General features: G+C 42.7%; 1 protein-coding gene across 2 annotated transcripts in view; it reads left to right on the top strand.

The window, feature by feature from the left end:
* LOC118378590 (phospholipid-transporting ATPase ABCA1-like) overlaps window positions 1–16,091 on the top strand; it is a 51,702-nt gene that overhangs the window by 24,397 nt on the left and 11,214 nt on the right. For both annotated transcript variants that reach the window (XM_052510495.1, XM_035765573.2), the window contains exons 6-15: window positions 644–765; window positions 6,046–6,243; window positions 10,282–10,371; window positions 13,405–13,648; window positions 13,783–13,922; window positions 14,025–14,141; window positions 14,453–14,647; window positions 15,096–15,301; window positions 15,536–15,712; window positions 15,824–16,046. In XM_052510495.1, coding sequence (XP_052366455.1) covers window positions 644–765; window positions 6,046–6,243; window positions 10,282–10,371; window positions 13,405–13,648; window positions 13,783–13,922; window positions 14,025–14,141; window positions 14,453–14,647; window positions 15,096–15,301; window positions 15,536–15,712; window positions 15,824–16,046 — 1,712 coding nt within the window. The remainder of the gene's footprint in view (window positions 1–643; window positions 766–6,045; window positions 6,244–10,281; window positions 10,372–13,404; window positions 13,649–13,782; window positions 13,923–14,024; window positions 14,142–14,452; window positions 14,648–15,095; window positions 15,302–15,535; window positions 15,713–15,823; window positions 16,047–16,091) is intronic.

The raw sequence follows: 16,091 nt of genomic DNA, 5'->3' as shown, positions 1-16,091 counted from the left end.
GGACAACTTTGAACAATTTACACAGAATATGTTGCGTTGTATGGTTCGTTAAGCTTTGAAAATGTTTTTTGTTTGGCATACATTTTAAAGTGAAAAACCGGAGACTCAGAGTAATTCCGTGACCGTGGAATTACCCTGTGGTTGAAGGTGTGAAGTGTGTCACTTCCTTCTCCACAGGTCTATGTCAACGGTCGATTATATTAGATAACATAATGATGGAAATGGTGTATTATGGCACTTCTTTCCAACCTCTGATATAGACCCAACCTTTTCTGGGATGTTTTATTCATTTCCAAACATTCTTTTGAACTTTTAAAAGACAACAAAAAAACCTATCCAAATAATCCTAAACTCCTGCGCGTCTGGTGCTGTGCAGCGGGAACGGACAATACCTCAAAGGGCGATGCATGTGTCACAGTTGGTCACCCGAGTAACTAGCAAGCAAGCACATGCTCCATGACAACATTTAATGAGGTTGAAAGCTAATGCAGTACCCACGATTATGGAAAATAGTATGATTTGGCAGAAGGAACAACCAACATTTGCTAAATAAGTCTACTAAAATAAGACAATTCCGTACACACACATCTAGTAATATAGGAGAGAGCTGGTTTGAACAAGTTGTTGTGTTTGTTTCCCACAGGATTCAAGCTGAAGGATTTCCTCCACAACAATGAGACCCTGTCCACTTTCCTTCTGCGAAACGCTTCCTTCTCGGAACACGCCGTGCGCCAGATCATTGAGGCCGATGTGAACTTGGAAAAGGTAAGAGGAAAAATACCACCTTCCCAAAGTTCTATGACATATACATTTGAGTCATTTAGCAGATGCTCTTATTCAGATCAATTTAAAGGAGCAATTAGGGCTAGGTACCTTGCTCAACAGATTTTTCACCTATTTGGCTCTGGGATTTGAACCAGCATCCTTTTGGCTACCTGCCACCCCATGAGGAATATTATGAGGCATATTACTAGGATCAGTTCACCACATCCTGGACACCATGAAAAGCAGTGTAATAGTTCTTCAACATGCCCATGGCCCATTATTTCCCTCTTAGCCTCCCAGCAGATCAGGTCCCATGTTGTCCATTATTTCCCTCTTAGCCCCTCAGCAGATCAGGTCCCATGTTGTCCATTATTTCCCTCTTAGCCCCTCAGCAGATCAGGTCCCATTTTGTCCATTATTTCCCTCTTAGCCCCTCAGCAGATCAGGTCCCATTTTGTCCATTATTTCCCTCTTAGCCCCTCAGCAGATCAGGTCCCATTTTGTCCATTATTTCCCTCTTAGCCCCTCAGCAGATCAGGTCCCATGTTGTCCATTATTTCCCTCTTAGCCCCTCAGCAGATCAGGTCCCATGTTGTCCATTATTTCCCTCTTAGCCCCTCAGCAGATCAGATCCCATGTTGTCCATTATTTCCCTCTTAGCCCCTCAGCAGATCAGGTCCCATGTTGTCCATTATTTCCCTCTTAGCCTCCCAGCAGATCAGGTCCCATGTTGTCCATTATTTCCCTCTTAGCCTCCCAGCAGATTAGGTCCCATGTTGTCCATTATTTCCCTCTTAGCCTCCCAGCAGATTAGGTCCCATGTTGTCCATTATTTCCCTCTTAGCCTCCCAGCAGATTAGGTCCCATGTTGTCCATTATTTCCCTCTTAGCCCCTCAGCAGATCAGGTCCCATGTTGTCCATTATTTCCCTCTTAGCCCCTCAGCAGATCAGGTCCCATGTTGTCCATTATTTCCCTCTTAGCCCCTCAGCAGATCAGGTCCCATGTTGTCCATTATTTCCCTCTTAGCCCCTCAGCAGATCAGGTCCCATGTTGTCCATTATTTCCCTCTTAGCCCCTCAGCAGATCAGGTCCCATGTTGTCCATTATTTCCCTCTTAGCCCCTCAGCAGATCAGGTCCCATGTTGTCCATTATTTCCCTCTTAGCCCCTCAGCAGATCAGGTCCCATGTTGTCCATTATTTCCCTCTTAGCCCCTCAGCAGATCAGGTCCCATGTTGTCCATTATTTCCCTCTTAGCCTCCCAGCAGATCAGGTCCCATGTTGTCCATTATTTCCCTCTTAGCCTCCCAGCAGATTAGGTCCCATGTTGTCCATTATTTCCCTCTTAGCCTCCCAGCAGATTAGGTCCCATGTTGTCCATTATTTCCCTCTTAGCCTCCCAGCAGATTAGGTCCCATGTTGTCCATTATTTCCCTCTTAGCCCCTCAGCAGATCAGGTCCCATGTTGTCCATTATTTCCCTCTTAGCCCCTCAGCAGATCAGGTCCCATGTTGTCCATTATTTCCCTCTTAGCCCCTCAGCAGATCAGATCCCATGTTGTCCATTATTTCCCTCTTAGCCCCTCAGCAGATCAGGTCCCACGTTGTCCATTATTTCCCTCTTAGCCTCCCAGCAGATTAGGTCCCATGTTGTCCATTATTTCCCTCTTAGCCACCCAGCAGATTAGGTCCCATGTTGTCCGTTATTTCCCTCTTAGCCCCTCAGCAGATCAGGTCCCATGTTGTCCATTATTTCCCTCTTAGCCCCTCAGCAGATCAGGTCCCATGTTGTCTGTTATTTCCCTCTTAGCCCCTCAGCAGATCAGATCCCATGTTGTCCATTATTTCCCTCTTAGCCCCTCAGCAGATCAGGTCCCATGATGACCGTTATTTCCCTCTTAGCCCCTCAGTAGATCAGGTCCCATGTTGTCCATTATTTCCCTCTTAGCCTCTCAGCAGATCAGGTCCCATGTTGTCCATTTGTTGCAGGTAGCAGCAAATACAGAGCAGGTCAGTAGTGTCTTTATTTCAGTGACATAAACTTCACTGCAATCCGCCTTGAAACTTCCTGTAGAGACTATGAACAAGGTGGCTTTCCACCGAATGCACAGACTTGGAGCTCGGAGTGACAAGACCAAGGGTCCCCGACCTGTCAACGCAAAATTTGAACTCTACCAACGAAAGGTCTCATTTACCAATTTCCCCGGGACATAAACAAATGTCGCAAGAGTCTGTATCCTGTACAGAGGCAACATAGTGAGAGGGGTAAGCATGCCTTTCTCATTGTGGACAAACTCTTTAAAGACGGACAGCTCTTCCGAGACAGCTCCATAATAAATACCATGTTACGAAGAAAAATGATAGTGACTGTAAAAATATCTGAACACTATGAAGTTGACATGAGCACACACGCACTCAAATACACGCTCGCTTACACATACGGACACATACATACACACACTTGATCTCTCTCGTTCTCTCTTTCTCTCCTCCCCCTCTCTCCCTTCTCTCTATTGTTGAGAACTTTTCTATAATGTAATGTATTTTGTTTGTCTGTCTTTTGTTTGTCTTTGTCTACATGTTTCTATATGTTAACAACAAGCAATGGGAAGATATCAGAACAGGGAATTTGGGGAATAATAACATATTGTACGGAATACATTTGTACTGTCGTGAAGCCGTCTCTAGAGCAACGCAAGGTCTCTTTCATAATCATGTGAAACGTCAATTGCTATGGAAATTCTGGGATGTGTTTTTCTATGGAAATTATGTTAAATGTATATATAATGCAACTATGATGGTGATGCGATTATGGGATTAGAATTATCATTCTGAATATTAAGGCGATACTCACTTCATGTTACACACATAGACACTCAACCATACAACTTGTCTGGGTTATTATTTATTTGGACATCACACATTATAGTCTTACTCTTATCCAGACATCGTACACCCTCTCACTAAATCACATCCATTATCACACACATCAACCTACTCAGATTTACTACACACATAATATCTTGACTACATTTTCTAACATCTGTGGCATTGGCGTACAGACAAACAGGCAAGGGAATAAAACAAATATTGCTAGAACCTGTTTCTTGAATTCTAAACATCAGACATTTGAAATCTCTCATTTTGACTGTCATAATACCTCTTATGGCAGTAACTTTATAGGCACTAATTATGGTCAATTTAGACTGAGAATAGTATATAGATATGGTATTGGGTATAGCCAGTTATAATTGTAATGGTTTAGCAGATTATTAAAAAATATCTGTCTTTACGTGACTGAAAGAAAAGGAATATAACATATACTGTTTACAGGAATCTCACTCTATATCCTTTGAAGTTGCTTGGAAAACGGAATGGGGTAGTGAAATCATTTTCTGTCATGGACAAAAGACCTCAAAAGGTGTGATATTAATCAACAAAAGAATTTAATCTGAATTTGCAAATAGTCAGGAATGATTTGCGAGGAAGGTGGATCCTTTTGTACATGAAAGTGAATGAAAAACAGATCATTAATCTATATGGTCCAAATCAGGATGATCCATACATTTTTGAAAATATTTATACCAATCTATTTAAATTACAGGCAACAAACGATCAAATCATTATGGTGGGCGACTATAACACAGTGTTGAGTACCTCATTGGACCGTAAAGGAAATCACTCTACAAACTATCATCACCGTGCCCTTAATTAAGGAAATCACAAATATTATGGACACATTAGAAATAGTGGATATTTGGAGAATCTTGTTTCTCATGGTCTGAGAGTCCTTTAGGTGCCTTTTGGCAAACTCCAAGCGGGCTGTCATGTGCCTTTTAACTGAGAAGTGGCTTCCATTTGGCCGCTCTACCATAAAGGCGTGATAGGTGGAGTGCTACAGAGATGGTTGTCCTTCTGGAAGGTTCTCCCATATCCACAGAGGAACTCTGGAGCTCTGTCAGAGTGACCTGGTCACCTCCCTGACCAAGGCCCTTCTCCCCCGATTGCTCTGTTTGGCCAGGCGGCCAGCTCTAGGAAGAGTCTTGGTGGTTCTTCCGTTTATGAATGATGGAGGCCACTGTGTTCATGAGGATGTTCAATTCTGAATAAATGTTTTGGTACCCTTCCCCAGATCTGTGCCTCAACACAATCCTGTCTCGGAGCTCTACAGAAAATTCCTTTGACCTCAGGGCTTGGTTTTTAGTCTGACATGCACTGTCAACTTTGGGACCTTATTTATATAGACAGGTGTGTGCCTTTCCAAATCATGCCCAATCAATTGAATTTACCACATGTGGACTCCTATCAAGTTGTAGAAACATCTCCAGGATGATAAATGGAAACAGGATGCACCTGAGCTCAATTTCGAGTCTCATAGCAAAGGGTCTGAATACTTATGTAAATAAGGTATCTGTTTTTTTTATTTTTAATACATTTGCTAACATTTCTAAAAACCTCTTTTTGATGAGATTTTTTATGGAATATCTGCATAGGCGTACAGAGGCCCATTATCAGCAACCATCAGTCCTGTGTTCCAATGGCACATTGTGTTAGCTAATCCAAGTTTATCATTTTGAAAGGCTAATTGATCATTAAAAAAACCTTTTGCAATTATGTTAGCACAGCTGAAAACTATTGTGCTTTTTAAAGAAGCAATAAAACTGGCCTTTAGATTAGTTGAGTATCTGGAGCATCAGCATTTGTGGGGTTGATTACAGGATCAAAATGGCCAGAAACAAAGAACTTTCTTCTGAAACTCGTCAGTCTATTCGTCAGTCAGTACTAGCGAAATGCATAGCACTCAGAATTAAAGAGGTTTTACCATTATTGTTCATCCTGATCAGAGGTTTTTTACATGGATGTTACATTGGAGATAATATTCAACAACTATTAGAAATAACAGAACAACATGAAACATCTAAAAAGCCAGGCCTGGTATTTATAACGTATTATGAACTGTCCTTTGATAAAGTAAGATTGGATTTTACTTATAATTGGCTGGATTTTTTTACATGTCGGTAATTCTCTTTTAAAATGAGTCAAAGTAATATATAGCAACCGCATGTGTAAAATAGTAAATAGCGGCTACATCACAGAGTTTTGAATTGTCAAGAGGCATTAAACAATTGTGTCCGCTGTCACCATGTCTACTCGTTATGAAATGTTAGCTATTAATGTGATGAAGCAGGGATACCCCTCTGGACTAGTAATGTAACTTCTCGACTCTGAAGAAATACTGGGTCATTGCTACATTACACACTGACCTTTCTCCATCTCCAGGTGCTGGTCAAAGGCTTCGGTGTCCACCTGAGGGACTTGTGCGGCAGCAACGGCACCAGAGTAGAGGACTTTGTGACCATCACAGACAGCAAGGTGTCCAGTCTGGTCCAGAAGATGCTCTGCGTGTCCCCAGGCTCCTGGCTCAACCAGGCAGAAAGCCACTTCCTCCACAACCTGGACTTCCTCAAACCCATACGGGTAAGACCAAATGGGCACTATGCACATTATTGTTTTTCTCCATTAAAGACCAAATCCAGGTGACTTAATCACTGACATGCACAGTGTCGAGAAACAAAGTGTAGGGGGAAAGCAGAAGATCAGAAAGAAAGTGATAAGTGTAGACGGAGGCATGTTGTTGCTTGTCCCTGTCGACCTACCTCTAGTTGTAGCCTGGTGATATGTTTCAAAACTAACTGCCATCAAAGAGAGGATTTTGGCCCCTCAATCTTAAAATGGTAGTCATTTATTTGTATCACTTCTCTCTGAATCCTAGTTTCATAAAGGTCACTTCTAATTGCCCAGAGATTAGATCATGAATTGAATTCAAAAAGGCAGAAATTGCACGTCAACGGCATATTTTGTAACGTTTATAGATGGAAAACAAGGTTCCTAGAAACCAGACAGAGAAGTTAGTGTGATTTCTATCTATTAAAGTGCTGCAGATTGTCAGTCAGGTACAGTTTGACTGCCCACAATGATAAACATTAAGGAGTCAAGGGCAACATGTTCTTCTCTGACCCCTGTCCTCATTCTGATATGCCACCAAGGGTCAGTTTCCTTATTCTGATGATAGTTTTATAGAAGAAACAGTGTGTTTGTGTCCCTCTTTTGGTTCTTCTTTTTGTAGCCTTTAGGGAACAAGACATGTTAAACAAGACCTTAGGGCATATAGGGTGCTATTAAATCGAAATCGAAACATTATGTTTTTATTGTCTCACTCTGGAAAGTTGCAGTGAAATGTGTTGTTTTACAGGGTCAGCCATAGTAGTTTGGCGCCCCTGGAGCAAATTAGGGTTAAGTGCCTTGCTCAAGGGCACATTGACAGATCTTTCACCTTGCCGGCTTGGGTATTGAAACCAGCAACCAGTAATTGACTGTTAATTAACATAAACACTTTTAGCATCTCCTGGCTTCCACGATTAGCCGATAAGCCACTGATGCAGACCTTTGAAACATCTACATTTTAAGAAGTTAAATAAATATATTTAATATAGGCTACATTATCACAATAAATCCATGATTTATTTTAGACAGGTCTAAAACAATATATATGATGAAAATGTAGTCTATTTCAGAAGAACAGAGTAGCATATTCTGAGTTGTCCTTATGTTAGGCCTTGATCTGGCTATGCCGTATGGCTGTGGGCTACACTAGTTAATTTAGCAGACAAGATTTGCTTAGAATTCCGTGCCATTATTTAATTTCATTTTATAATATGAAGTATAAAATTGAACATAACTGAATAAAATAGAAAGGATATTTTCCCCAAACGGTCCTCCTATATGCTTAATTTAGAGTTATTTATGCAACATAAGTTGTGAAACGTTAGACTAACTGTTTTGAGGATACATTTTTAATATGCAAGCATAGGCAGCTAAGCTGAATTAAATTAACACAATTATATAGTCTAATTAGCCTACTACTGTCTCTACATAAATAAATACAATTATACAAAATAGGTTACTAAAGCATGATTTGGCCAGAGGATCATGTAGCTTTTCAATTGTGGAAAGGCACATTTTGGGCAGATTATTGTTGAGTTGCGACTTCTGTGGAAGGTAGAGAGGCCAAGCCAGGCATATCGCAAATATTTCAAAATACAAACGCAGGAATACATAGTTTGGAAAGCAAATGGTTATTGTTTTAAATAAGACGATAAAAAGACTAATCTTTCGTTTAGTTATCAAAAATCTCTGCCTCATCGAAGGAACAACAGTATAGCCTATCTGATTGGCAATATCCTAACTGCGCATATTCACTATTTAGGCCTACCGTATCTGCAAATGTGAAGATGCATGGAATGCTTTATTATGAAAGTGCATTTTTATGGTGACAATTTGCTTCCCCAAGCTTGAAACTGCAGGCACCTCCTATGTCTGCCAGGTTCTAAAGCAGATTAATGTGCTTCAGAATTTAGCAGTAAACATAGCAGCACAAGAAAGTTGGGATCCTCTTTTAAACAGTGGCCAGTCAACTCTGTTTTCACATACGATTGCACAATGACTGGGCTCCTAAGAACACATGTTTCACAAAGGCTCTGTAGGCTATGTGCTCTCTAACCGTGTTCCCAGGGTTCTCGGCCTGTGGGCTAACCTTTTGGAGTTATTTGGCCACTTCAATTGTGATACAAAAATGAATATAACGTAAAGATCTACTATGACTATGATTTATTTTAAAGTCGCAAAACAAGTCTGTTTCTTACCTTTCTGCACACGCTGGGCATCATTCACAATTGATAATATATCGTTCACAAGGGATAATATTGTCACTCAGACTATTCTTAATTTAATGTTGTCTTTACATATACTAAATAATATATGTGTGGAATTAGTTTTGATTTAGAATGGACCATTATCATGCACCTGTCGGAAAAGGGGTTGCTTTCTTGCCAGGTAGGCTACTCCTGTTGCAAAGCAATGTGGTTAATATTAGGAAAGCTGATAAATAAATATAGTAGGCCTAGCCTATAGAAATCTTTTACATTTACATTGATGTCAGAGTGATTAGCGGGACAATAGATCACTGAGTACCAGGCCATTAGCGACTGGCAGTTAGCAAGTTTGGTAGGCTACTAATGACCATCAGCAGCATCAGAGCCCAGTTTTGGAGAAGCCTAGTTACCGTGACTAAATGATCATCTGGAATTTGACTGCAGTCACCACGTGACAGCTAGTGTGGCGGTAATACGGTCGAAGTAACAACCCTAATCACCACTGACTTCTCCAAGGCCTTTGACAAAATCGACCACACCATCCCCATTGAACGCGTAATCCAACTGGGTGTCAGACCTGCCCTCACAACATGGCTCTGCAGTTTTATGCCCATCCGCAAACAACAGGTACACTTCCAAGACAGCCTCTCAGACTGGTAGGAGCCAATGGGAACTCTTCTGGGTCCTCTCATCTTCCTTCCGGTCATAGACAGTGCAGCCCTGGATGTCGACAGCAGGTGGAAATATGTTGACAATATATCTGGTCAACACGTGGACGATAGGAAACATCAGCACACCACAACAGCCCTGAACAACTTGGACACGTGGGTTCATGCAAGCAAAATGTTACTGAACCCTGCCAAGTGCACAGTGACCTTCACAAGAAATCCACCTGTCCCATGCTCTCTCCGGATCGAGGGTCAGCATTTCAAAGTGTGTGATGGTGTGAAGATTTTAGAGGTAAAGTTACAGAAGGACTTACAATGGGGTGAGCAGGTTGTTACTATGGTAACCAAGAGCAACAGAAAATGTTGTATCCTCCAACCGCTTTAAAAGGTTTCATGTGCCACAGGATGACCTGGTGAGCATTTACACCAGCAACACATGCCACACCCTGGAGTATGCTGCTTCTGCTTGGAACAGCTCACTGACCCAGGCTTATCCTGATGACCTGGAGATTATTCAGAAAAGAGCGTGCCGCACCATCCTAGGAGGATACTCCAGTTATACTGAGGCACTTCAGACCCTATCCTTAACCCGGTATCATGAAAGACTGCACTGACCTCGCTGTCAGCCTCCTAAAATGTCAATTCAGAGACTGGCTACCCCACTGACCGAATCGCAGTGACAGGCAGGAACACCCACAGTCAAAACAAACCAAAGTCTAACTAATGGGTCACCAATCCCTAACTGAATGGGTCACTAATAAATAAAGGTTAATTAAAAAAAATAATAATAATGTAATATTTCTGCTCATTGCATATTAAAAATGCTTTAAAACTGCAGGACATTATTGATAAAAAAAATGTTTACTCTTATGTTAATGTTGTTACTTTCACCCGTTTAATATTATTGTATAGATATCAAATTTTATTTGTCACATGTGCCAAATACAACAGGTGTAGGTAGACGTTACTGTGAAATGCTTACTTACAAGTCCTTAACCAACAATGCAGTTTTAAGAAAAACAAGAGTTTTCAGTCTGTATTGACTGCTATATGAGTGTATTAATTCAAAGTTGAAAACAACAGTCACTGTTCTTCTTTTCTATGTGTGTGTGAATTGACACTTCTTCCCTCCACAGAAAGATGTGAGGACTGACCCTGAAGCCGTCCAGCAGGTGGCCAAGGCTACAGACAAACTCCTGGAGAGCCTGGGCTCCCTGGCCTTGGAGGTAGACAATCACTGTCATCACTGCAGTTTATTACATGATGAAAAGGTTTTCTGTTGCCCCCCCTCCCCCATTATGATTGCCCAGTACATTTCTTGTTTATAACCATGTTTCTTTTTTATCACTGTCTTAATGAACACTCCTGCCTAAGATCAACAGTTTGCGGGCCGCTCAGAGGGCGAATGGGCAAGACACAATTTTTAAGTGCCTTTGAATGGAGTATGGTTTTAGGTGCCAGGTGCACTGGTTTGTGTCAAGAACTGCAATGCTGCTGGGTTTTTCACTCAGTTTCCCGTGTGTATCAAGAATGGGGTGCAACTCAAAATTAGGAAGGTGTTCCTAAAGTTTTCTACACTCAGTGTACAGCAGTTTTTTTCTCCCCATCATTACAAAATGGCCAACACATATTTCTCACCCCACCCCAACCTTTCATCTAGTCTTATTTGAAGTTTCACAGCATACAGGAGGAGAGGTTGGCTTAAAAACAGCACGTGGCATTGTGCTGTCCCCCTCAACTCCCTGCAGTATTTGTTTGTTGCCTGATAACCTGACCCAATTTGTTTGGATTGCTAATACATGTAGCTAGAAAGTCAATTGGAGAGGCAGTTGGTCCCTAGACGTTTGAGCAACAGCTTAATGTCGAGGACAACTGTTGGCCAATGTTCTAATGTGATGATAATCAAAGTTTCCTCCTGTGAAAGACATGAGAACAGAAGACGAAGGAGGCATTCACCTCTTTCAATTAAGTCAAGTACTGTAGGCCTGACACATATGTTGAGGATATCTCTTATATTGCAAATATCTCTTCTCGTTGTGTTCTTGCTATTTTCTTTCTTTGTCAGTTATACTGTCCTCCACAGCAATAGAAAATGGCCTTGTAAGTAACTTGGCAGTAACTGTATTGGTATCAAGTGTCTCTGAGCCTAGATTTCCTCAGGAGATAGATGACTGGGAACAGCTGAACAAAGAGAGAAGGGTTTCTAAACAAGTTAGCGGGCAAATCAGCATTTACGCAAAATAAAGTTAACTTTAGCTGACAAGGTGAATGCATGCCCCTATGACAACAAACAGGAGGTTATAACTGTCTCGATGGCGGGCCTGACTACCCAAGTGTTGTGTCTGTGTTTTCTCAACCAGTCAGTGCTCTGTTGATTACTCTGCTTACAACAATAAGGATAACCCCCTGTAAGTATACATAGATTCTTATGTCCCCAAACACATGGTATGTTGCAGCTGCATACCCATGTCATAAACATTTCGCTACACCCGTGATAACATCTGCAAAATATGTGTACGTGACCAATAAAATGAGATTTGAGCTATGTAGAACTGCTATATGGTGTTTATAAAGGCCCTTAACTACAGTATAGTGTACAGTCTTTAGGAGTTACTAAAACAACCCCAGCGCTTCATAGACACACTTTGTTGTTCGTTGTTGCCCTCTAACCCCAACAATGTATCTGAAGATGTCAAACTCTAAGTCACTAAATATTACTTGGTTTGGCACATTACCCTGGAGTTATGTAGTGGTATGGCCACTCGACCCCAACCAAAGCCCTAGAAACAACTCAGGGGTCCAGAGCTCCTGTTGTGTGGTTATGACTTATTGTGTGAGAGTTCAGTGTGTACAGCTGTTTCCCCCGTGTCTCACACACACACACACACACACACACACACACACACACACACACACACACACACACACACTCTGTTCCAGGTGCGCCACCTTGGCTCGATTGGAACCATGTGACTGCCTTCTTGCTGTCGTGGCTGTGCTGAGTCAGGTCCGTCTATATGGAGAGGGGGGAAGGAGAGGAGATGGGAGGGCCTGACTGGCATGTATGTAACCACATTGTCAAATAGGCTCTGGGAGAGTCAACAGTCGGGACCACGTCTCCTCCTCCTCCCCAGTGATGAATGACCGAGAGTAACCTTTTCCCTTTGGCACTTATTTTCTTCTCACTCCTGACTTTCTTTGTTTTCCCATGCTGGGTGAGGAAACCAGCTTTGGAGAGCGAAGAAAAAGAAGGATAGAAATAGATAGTGAGAGAGAAGAGGTCAAACATAAAATGGCAATTCTGCCACAAAAGGTCTAGCTTTTCTGTGTAGACATAACAGGACACATTTGTTAGCACTGTATTGTATGAATGTTGTTACTAGACGTTGTACATTACAAGGCATTAGGACAGTTAGCACACACACCTTACAGGCTTCTTGTGAGGTCTGTTGTTGTGTTTTTAATGCTAAGTCTGCTCCTAGTCTGCTCCTAGTCTGCTCCTAGTCTGCTCTTGAGTCTCGCCTTTTTATAATTCGGTATGAAGATACATTTTTGACCAGAAATGCAAGGTAGCAAAATCAGGCTGTTGTAAAAATGCGCTGGTCAGCCAAGGAACCATTATTACCAACCCCATTATTTTTATTTCTACTTTGCACATTCTTCCACTGCAAATCTACCATTCCAGTGTTTTACTTGCTATTTTGTATTTACTTTGCCACCAGGGCCTTTTTTTTCTCACCTCATTTGCTCACATCTAATATAGACTTGTTTCTACTGTAATTATTGACTGCATGTTTGTTTTACTACATGTGTAACTCTGTGTTGTTGTATCTGTCGAACTGCTTTGCTTTATCTTGGCCAGGTCGCAATTGTAAATGAGAACTTGTTCTCAACTTGCCTACCTGGTTAAATAAAGGCGAAATAAATAAAAAACCAAGGTAGTAAAATACCATAATAGCGTTAAAAATAAATAATAATAAATAATAATAATGAACAATAAGGCATTAACACACAAGGGGCGTGTATTACTGTGGTTTTAGCATGGCTGTGCTGAGGTACTAGGTATAAGGCGAAGACTAACACAAAGTCATTACAACACATTTACAAGTTGCCTTATATGTATCCATCTCACCATGTCAACAAGCTGGTCTTGAATCACAATGAATTGCTCCAAGTCCAGGTCACATTCCCATTTGCATCCTACAAGATGACCCCCTGACCCCATTTGCAAACATCACACTCATTTGTGTCCCAAATAGCTGGCCAGCATGAAGAGTTGGAGAGACCTGCGTAATGAGATCATCTTCCTCACGGAGAACGCCACATCCTCCCCCAGCCACATGTACCAGGCTGTGTCGCGCATCGTCTGTGGCCATCCCGAGGGTGGCGGACTAAAGATCAAGTCCCTCAACTGGTACGAGGACAACAACTACAAGGCTCTGTTCGGCAACCACAACACAACCAACGGAGAGGAGCCCATCTCTGCCTACGACAACACATCCAGTAGGCAACTTCTCCTTTATGTTAATGTATTTCAGTGATATTCATTTTTTTTTTAGCGGGGAACCAATTTCTTTGCTAGTTGTGACATTCTTGTCTGGACCTGACGTCATTGTTCCTTCTGTGACCCCCTCCAGCTCCATACTGTAACGCTATGATGAGGAACATGGAGTCCAGCCCCGTGTCCAGGATGATCTGGCAGGCCCTGAAGCCTCTGCTCATGGGCAAGATCCTGTACACCCCCGACACCCCAGCCACACAGAAGATCATCCACGAGGTGTGTATCAGTTATACTATACCTCTTAGTTACAGTACATCACTGGTCCCAGTAGTAGTTTTAGCAGAACACCAACAGTCCCAATCTTGCCCTCTCCTTCAGGTGAACAGAACATTCCAGGAGCTGGGGGTCCTCAGAGAGCTGGGGGGCATGTGGGAGGAAATTAAGCCCAAGGTCTGGACCTTCATGGAGAGCAGCGGACACATGGACCTAGTAAGGGTATGTCTGACTAATCTGTTTTCTCTACTACAGCCAACATCACTTATGTTAGCCTTGTAGAGCACCACCTTATACAATATTTTCTTTTCAGTTTTGAAATGCTTTTGGCTTATAGAATGGCATCTGTAATAATAACTCCGAGACAACACCCATGACAGGACACAGTAACAGAGCAAGTAGCAATACAACAAAATACATGATGGGAAGCAGCCCTTTCAGATGGTCAACACTGGCATCCTGTGGAGAGATGCGGGACGGTACCACAAAGTCCCCTCACAGTCACTCTCCTGCTCTTCCTTCCTCTCTCCCAGACCCTATTGAAGAACAATGGCACTGGCAGCTTCTTCACCTCCAAACTGGCGGGCTCAGAGTGGACTGTGGAGGACGTCTCCAACTTCCTGACCAAACATTCGCAGGACCTGCATCCCCACGGTACAGCCGTCACCTGGAGGGAAGTCTTCAACGAGACGGACCAGGCCATCATGAGCATATCCCGCTTCATGGAGGTCTCGCTCTCTTTCATTGTCTCTCTATGTGTCGCTCACGCGCACACACACAGTCACTTGGCCCCTTTCTTAGCCTCAGTTAAATTTTGTTCTCTTTCTGGTAAAGTCCCCATTCAGCACCTTCTGCAATTACATACCAATTACATAATTGCGGGCGTTAAAACAACAAGTGAAACACATCAAGGTGCTTTGGGCCTGAGAGTTTTCATTCCAGTCATTGCCCTCTCTTTGTGGAAACAGTAGTCAATTGCAGCCATTTTACTTTGCCCCAACCTCTTCCACTGTATAATGGGAAATGGCAAAGAAAAACACAGCTGGACCAAGTTAGCCAGGAACCTGATGAACACTCCATTTAAAGCCCCCCTTCCAGCATGTGAATAGATCTGCTAGTCCTGGTCAAGACCAGATGAGGATAGGCCTTTAACAAATGCGTTTCGTTTGCTTACAGTGTGTAAACCTGGATAAGATGGAGCCTGTGGCCAATGAGGAAAGGATGGTCAACAAATCCATGGCGCTCCTGGACGATAGGAAGTTCTGGGCGGGGATTGTGTTTCCAGATATTGAGGCCAACAGCTCTGAACTGCCGGCCAACGTCAACTACAAGATCCGCATGGACATCGATAACGTGGAGCGCACCAACAAGATCAAAGACGGGTATGTTGATTCAAAGCGCCCCAATCTATCTACTAGATGTATTGGACAGCGTTTTATGCCTGTGTCATTGGGGTCATTTTGAACACTCACTTTATTTTTTTGTGAAGGGGGATCACTTTCAGCTTTTTGGTCAAATTTGAATTTGTTGTGAACCTTGCTCCTTGGGAGGGAATGAATTTGTAAGAGGTTTACAGGAAGGGGGGTTTATGCGTTGCTTTTTTTCTCTCTTAACAGATATTGGGACCCTGGTCCTCGTGCTGACCCATTTGAGGACCTGCGCTACATCTGGGGTGGCTTCTCTTACCTCCAGGACATCATCGAGCATAGCATCATCACAGCAGTAACTGGCGTCAAGGAGAAGACGGGAGTCTACATCCAACAGATGCCCTATCCCTGCTACGTGGACGACATGTGAGTCACACCGAGCAGGATTTGACCTTATTCACCTGGGATCTGTGTTGAGTGGCTAACTGCAAGGCTTTAAAATGGCTTCCATTTCCTCCTATGACCTCTGTCCTCCAGCTTCCTGCGGGTGATGAGTCGCTCCATGCCCCTCTTCATGACCCTGGCCTGGATGTACTCTGTGGCCATCATCATCAAGAGCGTGGTGTATGAGAAGGAGGCAAGGCTCAAGGAGACCATGAGGATCATGGGATTGGACAATGGCATCCTGTGGTTCAGCTGGTTCATCAGCAGCCTCATCCCCCTGCTAATTTCTGCCGGCCTGCTGGTTGTGCTGCTCAAGGTATTGCACTGTATCCCAGGATTTAGGATGACAATGATCGTTTTT

Source organism: Oncorhynchus keta, chromosome 4, assembly GCF_023373465.1.
Source record: "Oncorhynchus keta strain PuntledgeMale-10-30-2019 chromosome 4, Oket_V2, whole genome shotgun sequence".
NCBI lineage: Eukaryota > Metazoa > Chordata > Actinopteri > Salmoniformes > Salmonidae > Oncorhynchus > Oncorhynchus keta.
This window is presented reverse-complemented; position numbering and strand designations above follow the sequence as displayed.